General features: G+C 44.1%; 1 protein-coding gene across 1 annotated transcript; it reads left to right on the top strand.

The window, feature by feature from the left end:
- Window positions 1-220: 220 nt before the first annotated feature.
- On the top strand, window positions 221-16,869 carry LOC308243452 (coagulation factor XI-like; the record flags this gene model as incomplete). The annotated part of the gene is given in 13 exon segments (XM_080659009.1): window positions 221-369; window positions 2,881-2,980; window positions 4,025-4,055; window positions 5,057-5,244; window positions 5,937-6,003; window positions 6,006-6,043; window positions 6,047-6,111; window positions 8,122-8,222; window positions 8,324-8,486; window positions 8,574-8,721; window positions 14,763-14,806; window positions 15,935-16,070; window positions 16,573-16,869. Coding segments are annotated over 13 exon segments (1,527 nt in total).
- Between the last annotated feature and the right edge of the window lie 4,880 nt (window positions 16,870-21,749).

Raw genomic sequence — 21,749 nt, 5'->3', positions numbered from 1 at the left:
TCTCTGAGACAATCACTCATAAACACAATTCCATGGAGGCAGATGTGTTATATTGTGGTTTTCTTTTCTATCTGAGGCTGCTCATCCAAGAAACTAACATAAAGGTGTTGACTTTCCTGATTTCCAAGTTCAGTTAAGTCAGTCTCCTTTGTTTGCCTCTGTAGATGATTGCCTAATTAGACATGTGCCTAGAATCCCACATAGCACCTGCCATGATTGCATGACAGAATGCGTGGCTGAGCTGTTCAAAGACACCTGCTTTCAAGGAGGTGACATTACTACTGTTGCTACGCCAAGCGCCGAGCACTGCCAAGTCATCTGCACCCTTCACCCAAGGTGTTTGCTCTTCACATTTATCGCTGTGTCATGGTAGGTATTTGCAGCTCTACATAGAGAAACTAGATTTTACACAATTACCTACTAATAAAACTCCATCTGCCATCTAATGAAATTTAATGTTAATTTAAACATATATTTCCTTCAAATGAAATTTTAAATATGACATAAAAATATGGTGTTCAGGCCCTAGCTGGTTTTGCTCAGGGGATAGAGAGCATTGGCCTACGGACCAAAGGGTCCCGGGTTCAATTCCGATCAAGGGTACTTACCTCCGTTGCAGGCTCCTCCCCGGCCCAGGTTCTGGTCAGGGCACATGCAGGAGGCAACCAATGGATGTGTTTCTCTCACACCAATGTTTCTCTCTGTCTTTTCCTCTCTCTTCCATTCTTTCTAAAAATCAATGGAAAAATATCCTTGGGTGAGGATTAAAAAATAATAATAACATGGTGTTTAGGTAGATCAGGGAGGAATAGACATACCTCTCAGGATGGACTGTGCAACCTCCCTTGTGTTCACTATATTAATGGTACGCTTTCTTATTTCTCTTTACCTTTATGCCTGTCAATCATTTGTCCTTTGCTTTTCTATTGATTATTGATATTTAATATTATTTAAACTGATATTTTTCCCTAATAATTTTATTAGAAAAAAATTAAATTTTATAAAGATGATGAAAGAGTATAGTGATCCCCTGTCACCACCAATACTTTTGGACATTGTGTCTTATTTATCTGTATTGAACATATGTTTAACAATGTGAAATAGTTTGAAAACATAATCCTTCACCCTTAACTATTTCAACATACATCATCCTACACAAAAGAGATAAAACATTTAAAAAGATCCCTTTATATCATCTGAATTGTCCCCCAAAGGTAATGTATAGGTATTAATCAAAATCTTATCAAGATTCACAAATTATATTTGGTAGTTTTGTCTCCATAGTCACATTTTTTAAAATTTCTAACATTCTACCCACCACTTTTGTTTCCATGTTGAACTTGAAAATTTTGTTGGTGTTAATCTTCAGCGAACGGTATTTTTTCCAATGATTTTTAGAGAGAGTGGAAGGGAGGAGGAGAGACACAGAGAGAGAAACATTGATATGAGAGAGACACATGGACTGGTTGCCTCCCACATGCACCCCAACCAGGCTGGGGATCGAGCCTGCAACCAATGTATGTGCCCTTGACAGGAATCAAGCCTGAGGCCTTTCTGTCTACAGGGAGCGACACTTTGTCCACTGGGCCAAACCGGTGAGGGGGAACTTGAAAATCCTATATAATAAAGATGTAATATGTGAATTGACTGTCACACCCTCACACAAGATGGCCACACCAATGTGGTTCACAAGATGGCCGCCCCCATGTGATCACAAGATGGATGCCACAAGATGGCCAGCAGGGGAGGGCAGTTGTGGGTGACCAGGCCAGCAAGGGAGGGAAGTTGGGGGCAACCAGGCTAGCAGGGGAGGGCAGTTGGGGGTGACCAGGCCAGCACAGGAGGGCAGTTGGAGGGGACCAGGCCTGAAGTGGAGGGCAGTTGGGGGTGACCAGGCTGACAGGGGAGAGCAGTTAGGGGCGACCGGGCCAGTAGGTGAAGGCAGTTGGGGGCAATTGGGCCAGCAGGGGAGGGCAATTGGGGACAATTGGGCCAGCAGGGGAGCAGTTAGGTGTCAATCAGGCTGGCAGGGGAGAGGTTAGGGGGTGATCAGGCTGGCAGGCAGAAGCGGTTAGGGGCAATCAGGAAGGCAGGCAGGCGAGCAGTTGGGAGCCAGCAGTCCCAGATTGAGATCAGTCCTAAACCAGCAGTTGGACATCCCCCAAAGGGTCCCAGATTGAAGAGGGTGTAGGCTGGGTTGAGGGACACTGCCCCTAGTGCACAAATTTCATGCACCAGGCCTCTAGTTTAATAATAAAGCTTTACTGCCAAATTAAGTGATCAGCATTTTTGTGTGTTATTGCTGAATTCTCAGATAATTCCATAGCACCCTAAAGATACAAAATTCACTGTTCTGGACTCTGCAATGAGAGTGGGCAATCTTTTTCTTGACAAGGTAGAGAATAAATATTTTAGGCTTTAGAGGTCCGGAGACAAAGTCATGGATATTGTATAAGTATGTATATATAACCGTTTAAAATGTAACCATTAAAATATGGAAACCATTCTTAGCTCGTGAGCTGTACAAAGACAGACAGCCGGCGGCGTTCACCTGCAGGCCATAGTTTGCCCACACCCGTTTCCTGTTAGGAAGCAGGATTATTACACGTGATCTTTCAAATGTGGGGATGTTGGGCTGAAAACAACCAAACTCACAGTCGTGCTAAGAAAGTATTTCTTTCGGCATGAGACACAGTAGTTTACTTCCTTCTCTTTGCCTTTCTGTATGCTGACAGTACAGTGTGGTGATTGTGGGGTGTAGGGGGATGGAAGTGGAGGAGGGTGTAGGGGGGAATAAATTGTGATGGAAATAAGGGAAAAAAACATTATTTTAAAATATAAATATCCACCCAGTAAAGTTGTTATTTTTTAAAAAAACAGGTTTACTTGCGTCCTGAAAGACATCGTTAGAGAAACGCTGCCGAGGGTAGACATGACAGGAGCCGTTTCTGGACATTCTTTCAAGCAATGCCCACACCACGTAAGTGGCAAGAAGCCCTACTAGAATGAGTAAATACCAGCTATTGCCCTGGCCTGCTGGCTCAGTTGGTTGCAGTGTTGTCCCTACACCAAAAGGTTGTGGGTTCGATTCCTGGTCAGGGCACATATGGGAGGCAACCAATCAAAGTGTCTCTTTCACATCGATGTTTCTCTCTCTCCCTTCCTTCCCCTCTAAAGTAAAAATAGACACAAAAACATGCAGGTTTTTAAATACATATACATATATATATATATATATATACACACACACACACACACACACACATATTGAATATACTAGTTATTGTGATTGATATGTATGGTCACATGATCTTCTGGCTATAAAAGAAAACCCTGACATATGGAAATAAAGTCTCCTAATGAAGTTCTTTCTCTGTGGAGTCAAAGTTAGCATGCAGGCATGTATGCCCCTTAGCCCCACCGTAGTTTACCCAAATGTATCTCATAGGCCCTATCTCATTACATCAGTACTCACCATTCACTTCCCCCTCCTTCACAGCTAAAATTTTAGAGGAAAGTCCTTATTAAACCTATTAATTCAAATCAAAGGCAGCAAGTGTTGAGATGTCACTTGTCTTAATAGTCATGTAGATACTTAAATAGGATAATTAGTCAATCAGCCAATCACTGGTGTTAAGGAGACAAGCGAGGCTGGGTCAGCAAACTGCAGAAAGAATTTACAAGTCTAATATTGTGTCCCTGTAAGAAGGACATGGGCATTCTTTTTCTGTTTCCACGAGAGAGTAGGAATGAAGGAGATTAAAGTAAAAACAACGTCTGAGGAAAGTGGGTGAGCGAGTTGAAAGGGTAAGTCAGGAGGGACAGTGGCTACAGGGAAAAGTCTCCACGTGGCTGAGAGTCTGAAAGATAAGCATCTTTTCTGCTTTTATTTCCAGCCTGTGACACAGAAGTTCATGAGGGCCTGGACACGGAGGGCGTGAACTATGATAGCCCTGTCACCAAGGATGCGGAGGAGTGCCAGGGCAGATGCACGGATGACATCTGCTGTCACTTTGTCACCTAGGCGATGGGCAGTTTCCAAGCCCAGAGCACAGGTGAGTGAGCCCGTGGGCATGACACTATCTGACGGAGAGCAAAATGGGGATTCCTGAAAATTAGTTTCATCAACTTGATGCCAACATTTCCTTTTAACCCATGAAACATTTCTTTAATAAATATTTATAGTTTTCCTCATGAAAAGTCCTACCTTTTTAAATTGGCAATTTTGAAACAGTTAAAATTGGCCTGACTGTTCCATTCCCAGCCTAAAGGATGCTATAGTCTGACCCCATATTCAAAACAAAACAAAACTACTTGTAGTTCTCCAAATAACAGTTTCCTGCCGAAGACAAAATAACTGAAGCCCATGTGGAATGTGTTAACCCGCCTCATACTGGATTTTGAAATACTCCAGGGATAAATCTATTATATAAGAATGCAAAATGATTTGATTTCTAATGATTAATCTGTGTTCTCTTTTTTAAAAAAAGGTAGGAAAATGTTCTAACTTTTATATTTAGAAATAAGTTGAGATGTTCTAGATCTGTATAATAAACTATGGCTACATGAAATCCAATGGAAATGCGGAAATAAGTTCAAATGACTAGCATTTGGATTTTAACTCTCTGCTCTCTCCATTCACAAAAAGCAGAATAGTGGAAAGCAAACAAAGTATCAAAGATTTATTTCAAAAACAATGATAAAGCAAAACAACCCCACCCAAATGAATCGTTAAGTTTTCATGTTTAATATTTAAGCATTTTTCTCTTTAGCTTACCTCAAAATACATCTTCTTAGATATTTTACATCCAAGACTTAACATAGTGTGAATAAGCCAGGAAATTGGGAGTTGCTAGGCATTACAAAAGAGAGAAGTCATTAATTCCTACATCCCCATTGTCCTCTCACCCCTCTCTCACGTTGTCATTTTACTGATGAAAAATCCAGTTGGCAAAATTCACAGAACCACCAGGTCATGGCAGAGTGGGGATTCCACCCAGCTGTCCAGCCTCCAGATCAATGCTTTTCAGAGTAATTCCTTAGCTGAATGCCTCAGGCAGTCTCCAAGTGGGAATGTCTCTTCATCTGATGGTTTTTCTTACTTGCATTTGGAAGAATAAAATATTTTTCCATTTTTGTCTTATTTTCAGTAACATTTGTCTTTTGAAGAATACCCAAATGGGGACACCAACCAGAATAACGAAGCTCAATGAAGTGGTGTCTGGATTTTCACTGAAATCTTGTGTGCTTTCTCACCTGGATGAACTATGATTTCCTTAACGAGGTGACTGAACCATTAAATAACAGTTGCGGATGGTAGGTCTGATGGGCCTAACTTAGGGCACCCATTTTATGTTCATCGATGACATGGACCCATGACATGGTGTCTTCATCCTGTGAAAAATTTTATTATGTCCTATATACTTAGAGTTTATATTTGAATTTAAGCTTAAAATAATCACTTTGGTTTTAAAGATTTTGAAAAAAAATAAACTTTAAAAAATTATTATTAAGATGTTATTTCTTTAGAATGATTTTAGTTAGGTTCACAGCAAAACTGAGGGGAAAGTGTAGCGGTTTCCCATATACTCTCTACCCCCACTACCCACAGACTCCCCATTATCAACATCTCCCACCAGAGCAGTGCATTTGTTACAATTGATCAACCTGCATTGACACATCATAATCATGGGAAGTCCATAGTTTACATTATGACTCATTCTTGGGGCTGTACATTCTGTGGGTTTGAACAAATATATAAGGACATGCCTCCCTCATTATATTGTCATACAGAGCATTTTACTGCCCTAAAACTCCTCTGTGTTCTGCCTATTCATCCCTTCCTCACCCCCCAGCAAACTATTTTATATGGAATTTACAAATACTCTGATTGAGATTTTACAGATTCTACTGGTGAATTGCTTCCCTAAAGATAGTTCCTTCTGCTGTACAGCTTGTATTGGGGACATTTCCCCAGTACAGCGTTTGCAGACAGTAACATCGACAGGTCATGGCTCCTGATGTCTTCATCTGTCCCAGCATTTGAACTCACCATCCCAGTTGTTTGTTTTTTACCTTCTTTTCTCAAGAATCGCAAAAGGAATCTGAAAGGTAAGGAGTTAAGAGTAAGACTAGTGTGTTACCTTTTAAAAACAGTGATCAAAATGCACCATTAAAAATTCTGAGCAACTACAAATCTAGTCAAAGTATCTGAAAAGGTAGATAAAAGTTGCATAGAATTCCTCACTTCTCTCCCTTTCTGGTCCCTGGCTACTGACCACACACCCAGTACTGCCAAGGATCCTTGGTTTTCTTTAGCTTAGGGAGGTCGCTGTCTTTGGCAAAGGGAGAGCTGGCTAGTTCTGAATGGAAGGAAAACTATAGGATGGCCACTAAGAGGCAACTTAGTCCAATGCCTGGTTTACGGTCACTGAGCCTGTGGCAAAAAGAGCTGGAGATACCAGTGAAATGTCAAATCCAAAGTGGAAAGCGGTGGAAATGATGGCCTACATCGATGGGAGTGGGGATGGGGGTGTAGGGAGGTTTGAGAATATTCCCCCTCCTGAGGGATATTAACATGGGAAGCCATAATGAGGTGTGGGAAATTTCTTTGATCATTAAAGGGACACTTGCTATGGTCTTGCCCCTCATTAACAAGATTCACTAAAAAAATAACCTTAAGATTAAATCTGTTTCAAAACCTGGAATGTATGTATTATCTGCATTAGAATTCTCAGGGCCCTTACCATTTGCTTGATTAGGCTGCTCATTTTGGGGGAGAGTGTTTCCCAGAGCAATCCAGCTAAGGGAAGCCCTTGAGTCCCTTGTCCATCAAGCAAGCCTGGTTTCCATTGAGTGAGGCTGTAATTTCAGAAGTTCTTGTTCTATTACCTGAAAATATATGTCACTTTCACTGACTTAACAAACTTAATACAATTTATTTGGTGCCTACTATACACCAGGCACTGTTCTAGACACTAAGGATACCATTAGTCAACTAAATAGATGGAAACCCTCTCCCTATTGGGACCAGAGTGGAAATGATAGAGAAGCAATCCGATTGGGGTATATTGTCAAAGAAAATGTCAGTGATAGCGTCAAGATTTTGGGCCCACAGAATTGAAAGGATGGAGATGCCAATGACTGAGATGTGGAAGAAGTTACCAGGAGCTGATTTAAAGAGAGGAGAGATATCTATTAGAGGCTCAATGAGAAATGTTGAATTGGAATTAGAAAGGGAATTCTGGAATTAAGAAGATACGTTTACGCTCTAAATCTGTGTTTGGGTGGCACCAGCAAACAGCTGGTAGAGAAGAAAGGAGGTAAAGAGCAAGTCTTGGAACATAGTAAGTTTCAGAAATTAGAAAGATACCTTTGCAGTGTGTTATTCTGAGTAATCACTGCTCTTTTTAAAATTTTATTTATAAAGTTCCCGATCAATACCTATGAGAGAAATAGCACATTTGACCCTCAAAACAGGGTGACAGAAGATCATGGGCGCTACAAGCCAACACTTGGCTGTTTACATTTAAAAGAATAAAAATGAAATAAAACTAAGTATTCATTTTCTTAGCTGTACTAGCCACATTTTCAGTGGTCAATAGCCACAGGTGGTTAGTGGCTATTGTATCGGTGGCATCAATGAAGAAAATGCTACTGGATAGCACGGCTCTTGACTGTGCTTTTGTGCTAATTAGAAAAAGTTACTCCTTTCAGGAAGATGCTGCTTGGGTGTGAGGCCAGCGGTGGGTTCCACTCATCCCTGTCTAAGCTGGCAGCAGCTCCGGGCAGCGGATTTCTAGGTAGCATGAAAATCCTTGCGTCTTTGAGATAGGCTGGGAGAGTTGAAATAAAGGAAAGAAAGAAGGACGGTGCTACAAACACTGACAAGAGAACAAGATCAAACATTTTTTATGAAGGCAGGTGGTTGTGTTTTGAAAACTCGTCTCCAACCTATGGCTCTTGGGGTCTGACTCAGTGATTTATGAAGAGTATTTTCAAAATGGGAAATGTTCTCTTTTAAATGTCAACATGAGTTGACTTACATATGTGCTGTGAAAATGTTATTTTTCTTTCATATGTCTTATATGATTCATGTATATTTCCCTTTTTGGCCATTAGAAATCTTTGTCTCCTTAAAACATCTAAAAGTGGGTTACCAAGTACACGAGAACAGAGCTATTTCTGGTTTCAGTCCACAAAGCTCAGACACAGCGTCCGAGGTAAACAATGAAAACACTTTCTTCTGGTTGAGATCACTTTCTTCTGAGGAGACTGATGGGAGCTAAGGTTTTGTGTCTCTGATGTGTGATTTGCTGTCCAGTGTTCCACCACACTTCATTTTACCATGACACTGATTTCTTGGGAAAAGAACTGGATGCTGTTGATGTAAAAGGACATAGAGCCTGCCAGACAATGTGTACTGACACCATCTCCTGCCAATTTTGTACCTATTTTCCACCTCAAGAATCTCACCATGGAGGGAAGTAAGACACAAGAAGGTACCATCATTGCTCCATCCCATCTCTTTGTGAGGTGCATCACGTTTATACCATTTTGTTTCCAACCTGCAGGGGTAAATGTTACTTAACACTTTCTTCAAATGGATCTCCAACTAAAATACTTCATAGGACAGGAGGCATCTCTGGATATCCATTAAGGCAGCAGTTCTCAACCTATGGGTCACGACCCCTATCGGGGTTGAACGACCCTTTCACAGGGGTAGCCTAAGACCATCAGAAAACACAGATATTTACATTACGATTCATAACAGTAGCAAAATTACAGTTACGAAGTAGCAATGAAAATAATTTTATGGTTGGGGGTCACCACAACATGAGGAACTGTATTAAAGGGTCGTGGCATTAGGAAGGTTGAGAACCACTGCATTAAGGTCATGTAAGATGGATAATGGTGAGTTTCACGTGACTTGACAAAATACATCTGAAGGAGCTATTGTATACTTAATATATCATGACGAAGAGAGTCAATAATAGCCACAAGGGGATTAAAATTAGTAAGAAAAGCACCGATTTACAATTATCTGTTATTTTCACTTCTATCACCCACTCTGACCATGTTTGAAACGTAAACAAATTGCCTAGCAATAATTGGATAAGTTTTAATTTGCTGCATTTATGCAACTGGTATTTCATGGGGAGACTTGTGGTAGGCGAGCACTTTCATGTCTGATTTTTTGTCATCGAGGACAACTATCTTTCTTATTATCCTTTATAATTGAAATATGAGCCAGCATCTTGGTTAATCAGATAATTCATTTTCTTTCCATTGGCCATTACTTGATCTCTAATTGAAACATAAATAATCGTCATATGTTTGAAAAATTAGGGATCTATTCAAGAAATACTCAAGTAGCTCCCTTTCAGAGGCCTTCATTCTTTCAGGTTCTGCGTACTTAGGAATACTCACAAAAACTACTGGAAAAACTTATTTATTTGTCATAGGGAGTGGAAATAAAAGAATTATCTAGATTAAACAAGACTTATAACATAAAAATTAGGGTAAAAATCTGATCAGCAGTGTTTCCAGCCCAGTGGCCGATTCTGAGAATAGTAGCACGGGATGGTTTGTAGGCAAACAGATTGCCTAAGCCAGTGATTTTCAGCCTTTTTCATCTCATGGCACACATAAACTAATGACTAAAATTCTGCCCCACAGCAAAAAACATTTTTTGCTGATTTAACAAAAAATAGGTACAATTTTGATTCATTCACAACAGGTGTTGTTGTGTTGACTGTTATCTTTTTTTTATATATATAATCTAAGGAAAAAGAGGTCAGTGCCTATGACTAAATAGCCAGGTTTTGCATGTTTTAAAAGTTCTTGCAGCACATTAGTTGAAAATTGCTAATCTAAGAAATAAAATTGCCAACAGGAAGAAGTATAACATACAAACTCCTCCTTAAAATACCATCACACCCTATTATACCTTTAGGATTTATTGATTTACATAAAATCATGTGATTTTAGGCTTTTATTATTTAACTAGAGGTCCAGTGCATGAAATTCATGCACTGGGTGGGGGGTCCCTCAGCCCAGCCTGCCCCCTCTCACAGTCTGGGAGCCCTCAGGGGATGTCCTACTGATGGCTTAGGCCCGTTCCCCATGGGGAGCAGGCCTAAGCTGCAGTCTGGCCTCCCTCTGTGGGAGGCAACTGGACTGATCAGGGAAAGGTGCCACCCACTGCTACTGCCACTGCTGGCTGCCACAGCCACCAAGGTGTTTTCATCAACACGAACTCCAGTCCCTTCACCACGAAGAAATGACGACTTTCTTTAGGCATTTTCAAGATGTATCTTTGATAGGATATGGCATTTTTTTCTTTTTTTTTTTTTTTATCTTCACCTGAAGATATGTTTCCATTGAATTTTAGAGAATGGAGAAGAGAGAGCGAAAGACAGAGAGAAACATCAATGTGAGAGGGACACTTCGATTGGTTGCCTCCTGCATGATCCCTGACCTAGGCCCTGGCCAGGGAGGAGCCTGCAACCTGGGTACATCCCCTTGATCAGAATCAAAACCGGACCCTGCAGTCTGCAGGCCGAGGCTCTATCCACTGAGCCAAACTGGCTAGGGCAGGATATGACATTTTTTAGCCCCTCCCGTAGTGGACCTTCATTTTTTCCTCCAGGAGTGAGGTGGAAAAACTCTAGATCACCTTCTTGGATTCTTATTACCCAAGTTACCAAGAACACTGCGAGTGGCGGTGTACAGGGAGCTTAGCCAATGAGCAGTCAGAAAAGGTGTTTCCTCTATAGCTCACACACAGAGGCCCCCCTGGTGTGTGTCCACTGGGGTGGGGGCCTGCTCCGAGCCATGCCATGGAGGCTCAGAGCAGGAGCCCCTGTGTATTGTGTCTCTGCTCTGGCCCACCCCCAGCCCCAGCCTCCCCACAGCTACTGGGGCTGGGGGTGGCACGCAGCCCCTCCCGCCCATCTGCGCACACAGCTCCTCCTGAGCCAGTCATGACGCCTTAAGGCATCCTGGCTAATTTGCATATTACCTCTTTATATATATAGATGTCCAGGGGCTCTGATGGGAATCTTTAGATGGCTCCCTCTTCTTTACAAAGTCAGTCAAAGCAGTTATGTCTCATACATTCCGTTTTCCTCACAATAAGTTTACCTAAGACAAGAAGGAGTGTTTATAAGTCAGTTATCTTAGTTCTACCAAGCATTAAAAGGGACATAGCAAATTTTGTTGTTAGTGAAGTCGACATAGTTTGTAAAATAGGAACCAGCACTTATGCCTTAAATTGCAGAATCCATTCTGCACCTTCCTTCCTTCATTATGTTCTTCTCTGCAGACGATATGGACTCTATTCTGTAAAGCTCACAGAATGTATCAGGTGTAATTGATAGCTAAAGCAGAAAATGTAAGATGAGGGAAAATAAAACCTTATGTCTTTTTAATGGACCTTCTGAATGAAGTGGCACAAGATGATTAGATTTTGCTGCACTCTATTAGATGAAATAGTATCCTCATATGAAAGGAAATGTCTAATCAAGATATTTATTATGTCTTGTAGTGTCATTGGTCTATAATACAACTAAACTTTCTGAAGATACAGAAAGATTGCCATCCAAGGAAATATTTCTTAACACAAAGTATAATGCTAGACACAGAGTTGAGATCTGCATTAAAAAAAACACACACACACACAAAAACCAGGTGACCCATATGCCCACTGAGATATAAAAAGCACTGTTCTAGAAAAATGTTGTTTATGAGGTCCTCACTCCCATTCTATGTAGGTTATTGGAGCAGATTAGCCCAAGCCTCCAACCAGCAGGGTAGGTTCTGGTGTCTGGCATCTCAGGAAGTAGAAATAGAATGGACTATCCTGCTTGAGGCAGCCAAGACAGGAAAGAAACACAAGGGCTAACTCTGAATCAAAGTCCCTGAAAGGTATCAAGAGTTGCATCAAAGATCCCCAACTGTCAACAAGACCAAAGGGCAGAAGCAACTCAGAAACAGAAAAGCATCTCAGGTTGGAATAGGAGTGATGGACTAAGGTCAGCCCAAGGGGAAGAGAATGGGGGTGCACTGGACATACTGAGTGTGGGGTGCTCAACTTTTTATTATGACAGTAGTTCTCAAACTTTAACAGAGCTGATTAAAAGCCAGATTACTGGGTTCCACCACTAGAATTTCTGATCACTGGGTCTGAGTTGGGGCTCAAGAAATTGCATTTCTAACAAATTCCCAGGTGATGTTCTTGATCTGGGAGGGACACGTGACAAACAACTGATTTATTTAAAAGAACAACCAGGGCCCACTTGGCATGGCTCAGTGGTTGAGCATCGATCTATGAACCAGAAGGTCAGGGTTTGATTCCTGGTCAGAGCACATGCCTGGGATGCGGGCTCCATCCACAGTAAGGCGCGTGTAGGAGGCAGTTGGTCAATGATTCTCTCTCATCGCTCATGTTTCTATCTCTCTCTCCCTCTCCTTTCCTCTATGAAATCAATAAAAATATATTTAAAAAACAAGAACAATCAGGGATATCATTTGAGGGAGGATAAGATTGCCTCGTAGTGCCAGATGATGGAATCTTTAGGGACATACAATGACCAGGTGACTTATTCATTTTTTTATGTGCATGTTTTGCTTTGCCAACTTGATGATAACATTTCTTCAGCGTCATGGTAAAAGATTGGACAGAGGGAAAGTTTCTTCCCTTTGTGCCTGAAGGACCATAACTACTGATTGAAAATGAAGATTTAGGAAGCTACTCATTGCAATCCTTCTGTTGTAGAATGCACAACCAAAATCAAGGTCAGCATTGCTGGGGGAATGGAGTCTGCTCATGGTGAGTGACCACGGCAGGTAACTCTGCACATCTCTGCACCCACCCGGAGACACCTGTGTGGGGGCTCCATCATCGGGCACAGTGGTATTAACAGCTGCTCATTGTTTCAAGGAGTCAGTACTGTTCCTGTTTTCACTTGTTCACCACGCTCACACATATATGAAACCTACCACTAATATTTCAGCACATTTAAAAAATGTAAACTATTCTACTTGCTAACTTAATTTTCCATCTTTAGTGAAAAAAAGCCAAAAGGAAGAGCCACTCGTGGTCCGCCAGCATCAGAATAGATGCAGAAACATGGCTGTTTGTGGCCTATCCCACTTTCCCGTTTAAGTGCACACGCATCCCCAGGGGGGTTTTGTTATTTCCCATAAGAGCTCATCATCTCTGTGTATGGTCCTGGGCACTGGGTCCCGAACTAAACGCAAAGAAAATTCTCCCTCTCTCTCTCTCTCTCTCTCTCTCTCTCTCTCTCTCTCTCTCTCTCCCCCCTCCCTTCTTCCTTCTCTCCCCCCTCCTCCCCTCCCCCCAAGTCAGGCTCACTGTGTGTGTGTGTGTGTGTGTGTGTGTGTGTGTGTGTGTGTGTGATACAGAGGAAGAGTTTCTCATGCATCCTCAGATTGGGTTTCCTATGAGGATTGGCCAAATGTACACAGCTCTGTTGGGACAGTATGTGTATCCCAGGGGCCTTTCGTTGGCCACTATCCTCTTTGCATTTCAGGATCCTCTGAGTTGTTTACAAACATGGTTTGGGGCTTTTGTTTGGTTGTTTTATGAATATACAGATTATACTCACATGATAGCTCAAAGATACTTTTGAGGACAATAGTCTTTTTTACCTTTTACATATGGAGAAATGGGGTGAATTTTTCAGGGTCACAGCTAATCAATGGCAGGATTGAGACTAAAACCCAGAACACTTTGTGGTGTGTGTGTTGAAGGATAAAAAGAGAATTCATTCACTTTTTCATGTTTAATATAAGGTAATTGCTACCCAGGACCCTCTAGATACAAGATATATGTAGCTGAAACATCTTAGCATGAAATCACTTCTTTCCGCATAAAAGCCCATCACTGGCAAAAAAAATTATGTATAGCTAATAATAGCCATTTAAATAGCAAAATAATTCAAATGTTTGAGAGCTATTTGGTAAAGGAAATTTTTTTCTCTATTATTTACTTCTTAGAGTAGAGTCACTTAAAGATTTACGTGTCTATGATGGCATTTTAAATCAATTGCAAATAAAAGAGAATACATCTTCCTTTGGGGTTCAAGAACTGATAATTCATGATCAATATCAAATGGCAGAAAGTGGGTATGCTATTGCCTTGGTGAAACTGCAAACAAGAATGAATTACACAGGTATGTAGAATTTAAAATGGCAAGTTGTCTACAATGCTGAGCTAGATATCATGTGTCCTGACCCCAGCCGTCTCTCCACGTGCTGTTATTATGAACGGAGAGCGTCTGCAAAGCTAGTCTTTCCACCTATTAAGACTGAAGGCTGACAGTCATTCCTGATTATTGAATCTTATTTGGGGGTTTGGGTAAAATGATATGCTTTCTGTAGGCTTCTTCAGATGCACAAAATGGCATAATTTTAATAACATTGGGATATTGAGGATGGTTTAGAGCTTCCTTTTAGGAACAGAAGGATTGCAGGTCAGAGCAATAAAGAGAAGCGCCTGACAGAAGCAACTTCTCCAGGGGCACAGTCCGGTTGGCGGGATGGACAGTGGGGGAGGCCATGACTTGTCTCTCTTCCCTCATCCTGGACTGTGCAAACAGGCTGGAAAAGTATGACAAGGAGTGGAAATGAATGGAATAAATAAAGAAGATACTAAATAATGCAATCAGAAGGCAAAGCCTCCTGGGAAAGAAGGTATCTTTTACGTCTGATAACTAAACTATGTTTTTAAAATTTAGATTTTCAACAACCCATATGCCTACCTTCCAAAGCGGATAGAGATGTAATATATACTGATTGCTGGGGGCACAGGGAAATAAGAGGTAAAAAAAAAAAAAAAAAAGATGTTTCTCTCCATGCCCCATTTTACAGATAAAAACCACAATTTAATCATAACCTTTTCTGCTATATCACGTCTTCCAGCTAAAATGCAAGTAAAATAATAACATCATGTACTACAGAAAGCATGGGGAAAAAGACGGAAAGACAACCCACACTCTCCCGCCCCAAGTGAGGAGGATACCACATCTGTTTGACTGGGAATTTTAAATATGACATTTGTTTTAGAGACAAATTATTTCTAATGAAGTTCAATGTGAAACCTAGCTCTTTTCTGTAAATGTTCTAGCCTGTTATCCAATTATTTTCTGTGGCAAGTTATTTCAGTTAGAGCCTTAATTAGTTTCTTAACTTATTAATGTTAACAATATAGGACAATAGTGATAAAATGTCTCCCTTACACTGTAATTATAAAAGGTCTATGAGACAAGCCCAGGGTTTTTTCTTTCTAGATTTTATGCAGGTAAAATTTTGACTTTAAATACATTTATTTATATTTTAAATACCTATTTATACTTATATTACATCTATGGTTATTCCATTAACAAACTAAATTTTTCACAGGTAAAATCCAAATACTCTCCAGAAAACCAAGATTGACAGAAGCTAATTCCAGCATGTCATAAATGCAAGAGTTTCATCAAAAGGTTGATGGAACTTGGGGACTCAGCAAGGGCTGAATCACATGTTATTGCCTATTGGAAATGGCTGAGGGCATTTCCCCAAACCTGAAAAGGATGCATAAATGATTGCTTGCTGCCAGACAGCTGAGGGCATTTCAGTCTACATGTTATTGCCTCCTGCTGGCCAAACAGCTGAACAGCCATAGGCAGTTTCCCCCAATTCGACAATGGATTTTGTATACTAAACCTTGCCTTTGATATGTATATCTACCTTGCTTTAGGACAATTTGTGTTAATAAAAAGCAAGGGGTCCAGAGAGACAGAGAATTTAGTTCCTTTAGCTAAGTTTTCTCTGGCTCCCCAAAATGCCTTCTAAAATTATGTTTCGTCTCCGGACTCTTGAATAATTTACACACAGCACCTTCTCCAGATTTCTGAACCCCTTCAAGATGCTGGATTAAGACCCCCTGGCACAAGATACCCCTGATGATGCATGAAGATTGCCAGGCAAGATACCCAGGACATAAGATAACCAATAAGATGATCTGTGTGGGCTATAAAGATGGAGGGAAGGACACCTGTAAGGTAACAGTGTTCTCAACCAACTGAGTCTATTCAAACCAGAGCACTGAACACATCCGTGTACTAACCAGGCGCCCCCTGCTTAGCATTTCACTCATATGTGGGAGATAGAACTGAACCTCCTGACCTCAAACAGCAGTGTGGCGGTTGCCAGAGGGAAGGGGGCTGGGTGTGGGGGATGGAGGGGACCTAATATATGGTGACAGAAGATGACTCGACTTTGGGTGGTGGGCACACAGTGCAATGCACTGGTCTTGTAACATAGAAACACATGCCTGAAACCTATGTGATCCTGTTGACCAATATTAATACAAAATAAATTAATTTTTGAAAAACGCAGTCTCCTGACAATCAGCAGGGAACCCGATGTATTTGTGGCCTTGCACTGGAGTTTATTAAAGGGCCATGGCAGAATTTGAGGTGAAATCACTCTGAGCCAAATACGTTTCCAATGAGAAGCGCCTGAACTGATCTGTATGCCTTTCCTCTTCTCCCCTTGTCCTAGGGAGACTCGGGGGGTCCCCTGTCCTGTAAACACAATGCAGTCTGGTATCTGGTGAGCATCACAAGTTGGGGCGATGGCTGTGCCGCAAAGGAGCGACCGGGCATCCACACTAATGTGGTCGAGTATGTGGAGTGGATTTTGGAGAAAACTCAGCAGCCCTGGAGTCCCCAGATGGAATTTGGCTCCCTGGGGGGCCAAGCAGATCACTCCCTGGGAGACAGTCTTGATTTCACTGGAGGAGGCATGTGCCCCCATTGTCCTCAGTCAATTCATGTATTTCATACTGCGATATTGTAAATGAAAAGAAAAAACGTATTTAACTGCTTGTTTTAGAACGGAGGTGAATGCCATGCAGTTTCTTAAAAATGTAATGGTTTAAATTGTGAATGGGTTAGAATCTGTCTTAATGCAAAAGTTCTCCAGGTAATTTATTTTTGGTGAAGGTGGGTGTGGATGTGTGTGGGAGGAGGCAGGGATGGTGGGGGTTGTTGCGGGGGGAGGGTTCTTTGCTGGCAGGTCTAACTCTTCTTCCTTCACCAGATCATAAGGCAGAAATCTCCATTCAGGAATGGGCCCTGGTGGTCTGCCTTTAACCATTTCACTATTCTCTTGTAGGATGCAGATAGCTGAATATTTTTGCACCCACTTAACTGCTCATTAATTCTAAAATGCACACTTGATAAGAAGAGTGTTTTCATTCCTGCTCATGGTGATGAAAGAATGTGTGTGCCTGTGAGTGTGTGTGTGTGTGTGTGTGTGTGTGTGTGTGTGTTGAGGGAAATGTCCTCCAGTTCCCAGTGAAATGGTTGTCAGCTTTTCTGGGGCACCTGAGGGCACTTTGCAAAGCCTCAGGAGCTCTAAGGTAGACATCAGAGGTGTCCTGGGCATTGCAAGTGTCCTGGGTGTCAGATGATGTTATACATATGTAAATTAACCGGATGTTGCATGGAGAAAGCCCATCCCACTTGGGATAAGAATTGGGGCTGATCCTTGAAAAGGTGGGAGGCATCATTTCTTCAAATTGTAGCTGCCTGCACGCCTGCCATATTCTGCATTAGAGGCAGGGACCTGAGCTCCTTTCAGAGTCCTGGAGAAAACCAGGCTGTCAGACAACCCCTCAAGGCTGAGTCAGAAGTGACACCAACTTCTCCCCTTTCCCTTCAAGCCTGCTTCATCTACACTCCCGCCCAGCTGGTGAACAGCAGAGGGCTGTCTGGGAGAGAGTTGAGCAAAAGCCTGACTAGGGGAGTTAAAAAGAACAGAAATGCGCAAAATTAGGACCCAGGAAATGGGCAAGGAGGCTGCCCAGGGCGTTGGTAGAAGTCATTACAAATAGCACTGTGTTCTAAGCTCGCCCAGCTAGGTGGCTGCTGCAGACAGAAGGGTAGGGGTCTCATGGAGAGAGGGCCCGGACCCTGCTGCCACTCACGCGTGTCCGGCCTCCTCCGAGTCGCTATCCGAGGCCCACTCCTCGCCGATGCCCGAAGGGTGAAGAAGAGGGTCTTGGGGCCCGGCACGGGTGTGGGGGTGGGGGGTGAGGGTGGGGGTAGGGGCGGGCATCCAAGCGCTGGGCTCTCGGTTTTGGTTTCCGGGGCCAAGCTGGCGGGGGTTCCATGGGCTCGAGGCTGAACTGCTGCTGCTACCCGCGGCGCCCCCTATCGACGGCAGCGCCGCCCAGACCCCGCCAGGGCCAGAGGTCGACCGCGCCCCTGCTTCCAAGTGCGCAGGGGAGCTCTGGGCTCTGCAGCCACCGCCCTATGGGGCCAGGGGCAGGTCCTGGGGCAGGTCCTGGGGCAGGTCCTGGGGCAGGTCCTGGGGCAGGTCCTGGGGCGGGGACTGGAATTGCTTGCTCTGGGGCTACTGGGCAGGGACAAGGGCGTCCCTACTGCTTCTGCCACGCGGCTGGCGACCGAGACCCTGGGGTAGGAGGCGGTGAGCTGAGGATGGGGCGCGGCGGGCGCCCCCGCGAGGCGCAGGGGGAGTCAGGCGCCAAGGCGGGGAGGAGGGGCAGGGTGGGGGCCATGCTCAGCTCTGTGCCCGCCGGCCCCGCGATGGCAGCGCCTTCCGATTTGCTGGAGGACACAACCAGGGAGGGGACCGCCGGGGACGCTGGGGACGCAGTCAACGTCTTGAAGATTTTTGAAAAGAGAGACCCGAGGTCCAACACAGCGACCTTCATGGCCCAGACTTGGAAATGCTGTCCTCGCTGCTGCTGGAGCCTCAAGACCACGGGGAGCCGGGCTTCGGGCTCCATCCACCCTGCTCGCAAGGATCCGGAGGAGGCGGCCCCGGGCGGGGCGGGGATCCTGGGGTTCTGGTCTGTGGGGGTCCCCCAGGGGCCTCTAGTGCGCTCCCCACGCAGAGGAGCGTCTCCGGGCTCAGCCCCGAAGCCCTGGAGACCCCCTTTGGGACGCCCAGATGGCTCGTGAGGCTGAGGCTGCGGGGGCAGCGGCACCTTCTGTCCCTCTCTGTCCAGGTGCCCTGAGACCCCGAGCGCCCAGGTGCGCGGCTGCCAGCGCCCCCGCGACTGAGGGTGCGGATGGGGCCTCCAGTGGCTGAGTTACCCCCTGGGCCTCCAGGACGCGCGGGTGGTTGCTAAGCTAAACAACAACCCTGCCTAGCTCCCTGCCTATTGGGCCTGGACTGCAGCTCCTGCAGCTCAGGGCTGTGTCCACAACAGGGACCCAGGCTCCCCTCCAGGCTACCTGCCTTAAAGGAACACTGTCCAATTTCCCCATCACCCTTTGAGCTTCCCCCCACGGGCCAGGCTCTGGGCTGAGGGCGAGGAACTTGAACAGAGGGAGATAACCCTGCTTCCAAAGGAGCTGGAACGTATCTAGTCTGACAGGACCAACTTGCCAGGGCAGGGGGCAGCCTGCTCTCTGCCAGCAGGAAAGGCTGGTAAACAAATTCCAAACACCAGTTCTCAGGTGAGGGGACTTGAAACAACAGTGCCCACTCCTCCCCCTTCAGGGCCAGGTTCAAAGTGTGCCACTAAACATGACACAGCGGATGCCTCACCCAAGAACTTGGAAATAAGATGGGCCCTGACAGCTGAACTAGTAACATCCACATACAGTGTATGTGGCTAACGCCCATCCGAGTGGGCCAAGAGATTTATCAACTAAAATGTTTCAGAACTCAAACTATAATCAGATCGATTTGATACAAACTCCAAGGAAGATATGAGATAAGAGTTTCTTATTAAGTGGAATACATTTCGTTTTGCTGAATCTGAGGAATTCTATGTGAAAGACAGAGTGTATCAGTGTGATGATCCACAGAAGTGTGGGATCAGTTCTGAGCAAGATTACAAAATAAGATATTGACAGGGTTTATCCATTAATGTTTAGGAGATGTATTTTCTGATTTGGGGCAGGGAAAGGATATGAATAAATTAACTGACATTCATGAGTATATATTTAAGTCTTATGGCTAGTTACCAAACAGGATTCTGAGCCATAGTTAATTTCCATTGGTAATGTCAAGTTTTGTATTTCCTTGTAGAGACCTACATGCTGTCTCTACCTGTGGTATCTACATGCTGTCAGGATCCCTTTTCTGAATCCAACCCCCACAAACAAGCATGTCCTGGGCACTTTTCTACTTCAGGGGTGCGCTCAGCACTGAGATGTGAGAGAAGGGATGTTCTCTTCCCACAGGAGGAATAACAGCTTCCTAGCACACTAGGTGTCAGGTGAGGGCCCCAGGACACAAGCACAGCAGACAGCGGCCCCCCAGTCAGCACTAACTGGGGGGAGAGCAGCATGTGCTTAAGAGAGGTGAGAGGCGAGGCTGAGCGGGCTATCCAGGGCCTTGGATGTTGGAAGAGGGAAGAGCATACAGTTGTCAGCGTGCAACACACCAGCACACAGTGAAGAGTCCAAACGAAGGAAACATCTGAGAGCAGCCAGGGAAACTGGAGGCAGAAACTCCACAAACTCTTCCAGATCCTGGCCTTGAAAACATTCTATCTCTAAAGCATGTTTGCATGTATTCTATCTGTTATGGGTTGAATTGTGTTCCTCAAAAATATATGTTGAAGCCCTAACCCCCAGTTCTTGGGGAATGTGACCTCATTTGGAAATAGGGTCTTTGTAGATGTAATCAAGACACGGTCATTACCATGCGCCCTCATCCAATCTGGCTGCCATACTCTTTTTTTTTTTTTTAAATATATTTTATTGATTTTTTACAGAGAGGAAGGAAGAGGGATAGAAAGTTAGAAACATCGATGAGAGAGAAACATCGATCAGCTGCCTCTTGCACACTCCCTACTGGGGATGTGCCCGCAACCAAGTTACGTGCCCTTGACCGGAATCGAACCTGGGACCTTTCAGTCTACAGGCCGACGCTCTATCCACTGAGCCAAACCGGTTTTGGCTGGCTGCCATACTCTTAAGAAGAGAGAAATTTGAACATAGACACACAGAGAGAAACCCAGGTGATGACAGAGGCAGAGACTGGAGTGACACAGAGGCAAGGCAAGGATGTCAAGGACTGTCAGCCACCACCAGGAGCTCGGAAGAGACAGGGAAAGTTCCTCCAGACCATGGCCCTGCCGCCATGCCATCTGACATTAGACTTCTAGTTCCTAGAACTGTGATAATCAACTTCGGTTGGCTTTTTGTTTTCTTTTCATCCTCACCCGGGGATATTTTCCCGTTGATTTTTAGAGAGGGAAAGACAGAGAGAACTATTGATGTAAGAGAAACACATCGATTGGTTGCCTCCTGCAAGAGCCCCGACCAGGGCTCGGGCCTGGAAAGAGCCTGTAACTGAGGAACGTGCCTTTGACCAGAATCAAACCCGGGACCCTTCAGTCTGTAGGCTGATGCTCTATCCACTGAGCTAAACTGGCTAGGGCTCTATTGTCTTAAGCCACACAATTTGTGGCACTTTGTTAAGGCAGACATAAGAAACTAATACGGGGAGGATCCAAGATGGCGGCATAGGTAAACACCTAAACTGCTGCCTCGCACAACAATTTCAAAACTACAACTAAAAGACAAAACGTCTATCACCCAGAACCACGGGAAAGCTGGCTGAGTGGAAGTTCTACAACTAGAAGGAAAGAGCAAACAGCATTGAGGGGTGCACAAGCGCGGAAAAGCTGAGGTACGGAGACGCGGGAATCGGGAGCGCTGCTGTTTTCAACCCGAAGGGAGATAAGCTCC

Source organism: Plecotus auritus (genome assembly GCF_963455305.1).
Source record: "Plecotus auritus genome assembly, chromosome: 3".
In the NCBI taxonomy this organism is placed as follows: Eukaryota; Metazoa; Chordata; class Mammalia; order Chiroptera; family Vespertilionidae; genus Plecotus; species Plecotus auritus.
The sequence above is the reverse complement of the archived record's forward strand: the minus strand, read 5'-3'. Positions and strand labels throughout refer to the sequence as shown.